The sequence below is a fragment of the Frankliniella occidentalis genome, unplaced genomic scaffold, assembly GCF_000697945.3.
Source record: "Frankliniella occidentalis isolate FOCC.00 unplaced genomic scaffold, Focc_3.1 Scaffold336, whole genome shotgun sequence".
Taxonomy (NCBI): Eukaryota; Metazoa; Arthropoda; class Insecta; order Thysanoptera; family Thripidae; genus Frankliniella; species Frankliniella occidentalis.
Window position 1 is genome coordinate 138260 of NW_026267459.1, and position 8815 is coordinate 147074.

The 8815-nt window shown below is 52.0% G+C and overlaps 1 protein-coding gene across 1 annotated transcript in view; it reads left to right on the forward strand.

Annotated features, from left to right (window-relative positions):
- The first annotated feature begins 1549 nt into the window (after positions 1-1549).
- The window catches only part of LOC113204352 (uncharacterized), a 10502-nt gene continuing 3236 nt past the window's right edge, over positions 1550-8815 (forward strand). Inside the window, exons 1-6 of the mRNA XM_052274100.1 lie at positions 1550-1565; positions 1674-1826; positions 4858-4998; positions 6948-7062; positions 7339-7517; positions 7705-8798. Coding sequence (XP_052130060.1) covers positions 1550-1565; positions 1674-1826; positions 4858-4998; positions 6948-7062; positions 7339-7517; positions 7705-7886 — 786 coding nt within the window. The 3' untranslated portion in view covers positions 7887-8798. The remainder of the gene's footprint in view (positions 1566-1673; positions 1827-4857; positions 4999-6947; positions 7063-7338; positions 7518-7704; positions 8799-8815) is intronic.

Below are 8815 nucleotides of genomic sequence, written 5' to 3' on the forward strand. Positions count from 1 at the left end.
GTATCTGATGAAGATGTGCTCAAAGACACATCTAACTAAGGTACAAAAATTGTCCCTCCCCATTTAGAGTGTATACCGTACTTTACGTAAAGTAAAGTCCACTTTTAACTTTACCGGTATTTTTAAAACACTAGACTCTATCGCCGCCTTGTGCAAAACCTATCATTTTCACAGTGTATACACGGGCATAGTATTATGAAAGCCCATGCGGCCGGGTCCGCCGCGCGCGCGCCTGACCACAATCTACCCACATTGCCGTGGCCCGCCGCCACCCCCCGCTGCTATACGAGTGACCGCGCTGACACATTTACATACAACACAGTTCCAACAGCGCCACGGCATTCCCCTGCGCCGGGCGCCGCAACCGCCACCTCTTTTATTACACGGGCCTATTAAGGATCGTAAATTTATCTGACCATTCTGTAACCCACTCCCTCCCGTCCACCTTCACTGCACCCACCCACCACCCACCACTATGTGGGGCCGACCCGCGAATGGCCCAACCGATTACGAGTCAATTTTTCAGCCAATGTCCACGAGCGGGCGGCTAAGCGTGTTTACCTCCGCGTCCGTCATCGGGGGAGTGATCACCCCTCTCTACGTCCCCACCCCCTCTCGCACACTCCGGGCCGAGCCGGACCGTGGGGACGGAGCATTACGGTAGGCGCCTGCTGCACGGTGGGGCCCGACTCCTAACTTACCCCAGGAGAAGGAGGGGGTGGTTACGGCCACCACCTTCGCCTCCCACCCCCTCAACCCTACTCTAATCCCCCCTCCACACGGACCGAGAGGAGGTGAACAGTGCGCCGACAACGCGAAAAGGACTCCCCTTCTACTTTTTTAAGGCCCCGTTCGGCGGCAGAACAATGCCGAAAATATGTGGTCAGTCGTCGGGGACTTGCCCCCCCCCTTCCTTCATACATTCCCCTTTGCTCTCTCTTACTTCTCACCTCCTGTCCTCCCCACTCTCCACTACCTCTGCCCCCTAATACCCTGGCCGTCATACGCGGCGAAGGGCCCCACCACAAAAATGTCAGCCCGCCGCTCCTCGCCCGCTCCGGGCTGTAGCGGGGGCAGTGGCCACTGGCCACCTCGGCGCCACCGGGGCCTGGCCCTGGCCGTCCCACCCGCCGAGGATATAGGATGCGGAGGAGGAGGGGGAGCTTTCTGATTCTCACCGACTGATACCCTCAGATGCTCAGACTCGCCCTCTGCCTCGCACCTGGTGCTGTCAGGATCCTAGTGGGCGGGATGTCTCGTCGCCCCCATCTCGCGTCGCACCAAAACATTTCCACCACTCCACACAAAAGAAACAAAAGGAGAGAACGACGGGCTTAAAAAAAATACCCAACGTCACAACACAACGTGTCGTGTATTGTTGACCTATGGCAGAGGTACAACGTCTCGCAGGCTTCGCGAAATGTCTCGCAAAACACCGTCTCGCTGCGACGCACCTCCTCAGATACTGCTAGGCCGTCGACGCTAGGGATGGAGCCGCAGCACAACTTCTGCTTCTTTGTTGAAAAGTAAAATTCGGTTTACTCAGAATATGGCGAGATATTATGGTCATTACTATTATCCTACGCTGTGATTTACATTATTGTTTCCATAATATAAATAAACAGCATTTTAAAAAAAATGAGGACTAACTAAGACTTTCTTTTTCATTCCAGTCATCGTGAAACGCGGGACGGGCAAGTTCGGCGACAAGTGCGACACCAACAGCGACTGCCGCTTCGAGGGCTCCATATGCGACGGCAAGGCGAAGACGTGTCGCTGCTCGCCGGACCTGCCCGCCACCAACCACATCGACAAGTGCGGCAAGCGTGAGTCACATTTATTATAAATTAAACTGCGGCAGTCCCACAGACAGTGGCGCGTCAGCGACACTACGGGAAAGAAACGTGTCTCAGAGGACGGGGAGGAAAAGAAATATGACGCCATATTGGCGCGAGAGAAAGAGGGGTGTGGTGGGAGAAAAATCGAGAGAAAAATAAAAAAAGGGGGCAGTGGAAGGGAAAACGGAATAATGGCGTAATCTACACTATAATTCCAGTTCTATGAATGGCTTTAGTTCCGCTTCGTCAAGTCCCGCAGCACCATGCCCGCAGCCGCCACCCCAAGCCCCTCGACCCAGCTCGGCTCGGCCCAGGGGCACGACAGGGCGACAACTTTGGGGAAAAGTTTCGCTTGTTACTTGCCCCCTACCCCTTGTCCCTCATCAGACCCCCTCACCCCCTTTCCTGCTCTTTTTTCGAAGGCGGTCAAGCTTATAATGCCAACGCTACGTACCTCGCAATTAGGCCTGGGCATCCCCCGGGGTGATGGTCGGAGGAGGGGGCAGAAACGGAGAGGGGGGGGGCGATCTGGGTCAGAGCTGAGCCGCGATGAGACCTCATTTACCCAATGCTAGGGCGACAACCCGAAATCAAAGCGCAAACTTACTACGGGGAGGAATAAGAAAGGGGGAAAATGGAGGGGGGAGAGGGATCTTCATGGGACAAAGCAGGCCGAGCTTGCCGGGCTCGCCTCGTATTCCGCAGTCTCGTTGACGTCCATGGACGAAATGAAAAATAGAAATACATAACCGAATGCACTACAATCAACAAGCAGTTCACTATGTTCACTATGTGGCCACGCTCCTATGTTAAATCATGGACACCAAAAACGCACTGAACGTGTTCAAATAAGTTGAAATAGAAACAGACGCGATTTTAAGACTGCTTTTGTCGCTTTTGTTTATGCTTTTAGAGTGGGTTACCACACGGTAAAAATGATATCTTGTAATCCAAGAATATTCCTTGGAATTCAAGTAAAAATTACTTGGATTTCAAGCAATCTACTTGAATTAACAGACATAATTTTTACAGTGCAAAGTTTGTTTCCACAATGATAATGAACAAAAATTTCAATGAAAAAAGATTTTGTTAAAAAGAGACCTCTGTAAATTTTTGAACATTTTTGGCACATTGCTCAGAGTGCGCGAAGCAGCGACGGAGCACAGAGATATTTCTTCCCTCGGTTAGCCACACGTCGCCTGGGGGGTGCAAGGAGCAGGGGGTTGCTCGCGTGGTTGCTCCCGGTTGGGTACGCTGCGAGCAGTGGGCTGACGTTCCCACCCTGCAGCACATACCTTGCGGGGGTTCTCACCATAAAGTACTCCTGGTGTACCTGCGCCCCGTCCCGTATGTGAAACCCCTTCGGAGGACCACTGCATATGCAATGCGATATATGCAACGGTGTCTGGTCGGTCTAATTACATTACACTATTTAAAATTAACTTTCTTGTTAATTATTTTAGTTTTAGTTATATGCCCTTTCCTTCCGAATTAGCCACACTGGGAAAACAAAGGTAGGACTTAGTTAGTGCCTTTTAACACTTTGAGTCCCACATGACCACACGTATGGCCACAATAGCATGCAAAAAAGGACCCCCCTGGGACTCTACGTGTTAAAGGTGCTCAGTTATAATGCCTGTAGAAAGGCACGAAAGTCTCCAAAGGCACTAAAATTAAGCACCTTACTGGGGCATTTTCGGGCATTTTCGTGCCTTTCCAGGGGTGCAAATCAGGAATCTTTGTGATCTCTGTATAGGCACGAAAGTCATCAGCACCCCAAGAAAGGTGTTGATCCCTACTTTTTATTTTTCCAGTGCATAGATGCGCACACTAAAATCTTATGAACTTTTTTGTTCATAGTTACTGAGTTCTGTAAACATGCTCGGCTTACGCATTTTTAATACGCCAGTATGCACAAATTTATTCATACTGGCGCATTAAAAAATGCGTAAGCCGAGCATGTTTACAGAACTCAGTAACTATGAACAAAAATGTTCATAAGATTTTAGTGTGCGTGCAATAATGTTCTCGATAGGGTGGTTATTTCCGCGAGCCTTAGACAGACGGCGGTGGGCGAGGCCAGCGCAACTCTGTTCTGGGCAAAGGTTGACCACTTACAGACAGCGCAGGTCCCCTGCGGCTGCAGCACGACTAGCGGCCCATTAGCCGGGCTGGCCGAGGGTGGGAAGGGGAGGGCCTTAAACAAATGGCAGGGGGTGGGGAGGGGTGTTTAAGGAATCAGTTCCGCAGCCGGGAAGGTCTGCTCCGGCGCTGCCGGGCCCCAGGACGGGTAGGGCAGGAGAAGGGTCTGCTGCTCAAAGAGCCCTGTCCGCCTGGAGTCGCTCTGGCTGCGTTGAACGAGGGACGGGCGGGGCGGGCGAGGGGCGGACGAGGAGGGGAAGGGGTCGGCGGGGATGACCTGAGAACAGCGGCTGCAGCGGCGCCCAAGGGAGGGACGGAGGGACATCACCTGTTCCTTAATTAGACAAGGTTGTGTGTATGTGTGTGTGTGTGTGTGTGTGAGCGTCAGTGTTCGGGCAAAGGGACCGGAGCGGTCACGACGGTCAGAGCCCAGCCGGAGCCCGCCCGGCCAGCGCTCCGGCGCTAGCTAATTGGGGTGACGGTCAAAGCAAACAGTGTGTGTTATTCCCCGGCCCGGGCGGGTGGGGGTGAATCGGGGAAATGGGGGAGGGGGGGGGGGCACCCCCACGCAGAAACTCGCACCCGCCCATTGCTGATTGCTGACGAAAAAAATCCTGAGAGGAGGTGTTACCCTGAGCGCGCTCGCACACCCCCAGGGGAAACCTTTCCGCTCGGACATATCCCCCGCGCTCCAGAGACCTTTTCGCTGTGTAGGTCATTTCACCCCATTCTTTATTTAAAAATAAAAACAAAAAACAGACGGGTGAATATCCGCGTGGTATGTCAAAACGCTGCAATTAATTAGAAAGAAAAAACTGCAATGCAATTTTAAACAAATGTGTGCACATTATTCTGACGGTGCGTGACGATGTTGCAGCGGCGGCGGTCAACGAGTCGTGCTTCTTCAACGACCAGTGCGAGCAGCACCTCCTGGCCACCGAGTGCCGCGACAGCCGCTGCGTCTGCCGCTTCGAGAGGACCCCCGTCGTCAACCAAGACGGCAGCCTGGAGTGCGTCGGTAAGTATACTGCTGAAGTTTGTCTCAAAGGGGTATTAGGTTGGAACAAAAGCTGGCACCTAAGGAACATCGTGACCGCCGAGCCTAGATCCTCCTGAACCCTGCTCATTGCTCAGCGGTGGCGTCAGTTTCGTGGTCAGTCAATACAAATTTCAAAGTCTGTAGCCCAACTAGAACAGATAAACCTAGAAACACACGTTGCAGACAGACATCAGGTCGTTCCCATAAGGAGTCACCCAGAAAGTAACTTAGCCTACGACCGTCATTGTCTGCTAGGAACCTGCCAAGTTCAGCCTGCAGGCTTTCATAGCGCCTGATAGGTAGGCATCATCTAGCCTTGCCTGCAGTGCGGTACTGTGGGGTGGCCTACCCAGAGTCTCGTAGGCGCAGAGTCCCCGTAATATGCCCCGTAATTGAATTGATCCGAGAAAAACGGGCGTATTTTCTGGATGATCCCGAAGCCCGCTCAACGGCTCTTAGCAAGCGGAAAAGGAAAGAAAGGCTAAAAATGATACCTTTTTTTGGTAAAGAAAATATGTTTGAGCATGAGAGGCCAGCATAAAAAAACTCCGAAAGCCTAGTGATGGGCAAGGCGGGAATAGGAAAGGGAGGGGAAGGGCTGGAATGGCGCAGCATTTGGCTCGACTGCCTGCTTCTGGGCGTGGATGAGTGCCAGCCGGCCGGCCCAGTGACACACCAGGCCTGAGCACGCTGATAGGACCCCAGCCGTACGGCCTGTGGCAGTGGGGCAGAAAGTACGACCGGCTATCTATGCGTAGCCATCTGGATGAAAATCCCTGGCCGATTCTCGTGCGGAAAACAGACTGGGTGGAGGTTTGGTTTTTGTTGTTTTTTTTGTTGTTTTTGGGGGGGGGGAATAAGGGAGTGGGATTTGGCGTGGAGGGGTGGGGACGCCTAGAAACGATTGCAATCGCACAAACGCCATGCCACGCCTCGTGACCTTCCTAGTGTAGCCCCTCCTGGGGCTTTGCGGCGGGTTCCACAACGAGGCTGTCTGGGACGGCGGCACCCACAGCCCCGTTGGGGTCGTCCCCGGGCCCCAGTGGTGCTGGACAAGTGCCAGAGCCGCACGACGGAGGTGACATACTGCCGAGCCAAGCCCGGGGCGCGGGGGGGACACCCCGACCAGCCATGAGAGTTGGCAGCGTTGTCACACGCGGAAGAATTAACGAGAGAACGCGGAGACGAGCGCGGGGCATACCGCACCAACTACGATGGAGTTAATAAGCCTTTTCAAGAACCGCAATGATAGCAGGGCCCCCTGGACTGGATGCAGACCTGCAATTCATGAGACATGAGTAAAGCAGGATGTGCGCGTGCGTGTGGTAGCCGCAGACCCCGCCCCGCCCCGCCCGGCTCCAACCCACCAGTCTGGGGACGGGCGGGACGGGCAGGGCACTTTTATGTCCACCTGAATAGTTAACACCGTGTCGCTTGCTTCCGTCCTTTCCCGCAGCGGCGTGCGGCGGCGTTGGCAAAAAGCTTTTGCATCCCGCGGTGACGGAGCGATGCCAGGGGAGAGGGGAGGGGGAGCTAGGTCCACTTTGGACAGGCCCGCGTAACCCGCCATGGACAATGACTGAGGCTGGCTGCCCCCTAAACAAACAGATTGATAATGTACTGTTTGCTGGGACAACAGCTCAGGGGTGGCTGTCTGGCAGCGCGGACCAGAGTAGGGATACGACAGGGGGAGAGCCTTTGATGAGATTGGTTGACCACGGCCCCCCTCCCCCACCCCCACCCACCGTTTCTGTTCCAGTCCCTGCCCCCATTTTACTCTACACCGGGGCGGCGGCGGGGTGTCACAGCATCTGTTCGTGACACCTTTCAAGCCCCCCTTTTTTTGCCTTTTCTCTTTTTTTTTCATATTGTTCCGCCCCTGTCTCCCTCATTCTGTTTTTCCGATAGTAATTGGTTTCCTCTCACAGTGATGCAGCAGCCGGAGCCAGAGCTGCCCGGCATCGACCCCACCATGATCGGCGTCCTGGTCGGCATGGGGCTCATGTTCATCACACTGTGCGTCGTCATGAGGCTCTTCAGCCAGTGAGTACCTGACGGCAGGAAACACCCTTCTCCGCCGACAAAAAAAAATGAGAGACAACTAATTATTCAGCTATGTCGCTAAAATTTAGCAATGTGGCTAAATTTAACAATGTAGCTAACAATTTAGCTATGCTTAGCTACATAGCCATTTTTAGCTATATAGCCACAGAGGTGAATAATTAGTTTTTCCCTCGTTTAGCGAGTAGTTTAGCTATACAGTTATTCCTTTTTTCCCACGTGGTTCGTAACATCCGTGCCTCTCTCCTCCTCCCCTAGGGCCAGGTGGCGAGACAACCGCACCATCTTTAACACGCCCAATCCTCGGCTGATGAACGCGTCCCTGCTCAAGCAGGACAAGCACAAGGACGAGCGCCGGGGCTCGCGTGGCTCGGTGCGAGGGCCCTCCAGGCAGCCTTCCATGGCCTCGCTCAGGCCCCACTCACCGGGCGCCAACGGTGAGGCAAATCTTAATCGAGAGTAGGCGTAAAGAAAGTTTAAGGACTAACATAGCATGTTTATTTGTTCACAATATATAGTTTATGAAAAAAATAGCGATTGCGTGATGATCTACTTTTTATCAAAATAATATGGATGAATAATTGTTATGTGGAGATGATATGACAATTACATTGGCTCTTCCAGGGTCGCGTCATGGCTCGCGTCCCGAGTCCGCGGGCAGCTCCAACGCCTCCGCGACGTCCACCAAGTCCCTCAAGTCGCCCACCATGCACGCGGGCAGTAGCGTGCAGTCGCCCATCCTGGAGAGCGTCACCGTCGAGGTCCAGGATCAGGAGGACGAGGCACACCAGCACCAGCGGGCCTAGGGCCGCCTCCAGAAGCGCTTCAAAGGGCATGAGCAACCTAGTGAGTCCAGCTCATGAGTGGAATGCAGAGTGGTGCCACCCACAGCAAAGAATAATCAAAACCTTGCAAATCCAATATTTTCGACCAGTTATGCTTTGTACGTTTTAAGGTAACGGGAAATCAAAAATAATGTGGCAGTCTTGAAACCGAAAAGTTACAGAGTTGCAAGGAAGCAGGAAAATGTAAGACCGTATGTGGTTAAATATTAGCAATAATTCTTAATACTGTCTCGACTGTCTTACTCTCCTATATTCATTGTAATATGAAATTCTAAGCTTGTTTTAGGAAGACGATTTCTTCTAGTGATAGTGGATAATAATGTTGGGAACGGAGACTAATTCACTTCTTCCTTGAGACCAGAATTGAATGGTGACTTATTTCTTCTACAAATTCAAACAAAATCAAACAGTCCATAGACGAGTGATTTATTGGGGATTCCCTGACCAAATTTTCATAGCACAACGGAGTCTTGTTTAAAATTTGCTGTATGCATCTACACATATTGGTCATACTATGGTTAAGTGACACCAAAATTACGCGCTGTGATTTTGCAATACTTCTAAAGGTTTGGTGTGTTAGGAACTGTCACACGAATCTATCCTTCTTTTTGACAGGGTTTTTTGAATTTTTTGATAGTTTTCGAGGCGAGATTCCATAATGTTCATCCTTCCAAATAGGTCTTTCTTTTGGGTGTAGTATAAGTCATGGCATTTGAAACAGGAACAATAGAGAGCAGTTTGTCAAAAGCTGCTGCAATGCAAGATTTTGGGAAACTCAAACAGAAAATTACTACGATCGCATTCTAATCCCTTGGGGTACTTGCCAAAAACTTTTTGTTGAGATCTTGTCTGTTTGGAATGGATGTCCGAGAGGTGCAAAACGAAATGGG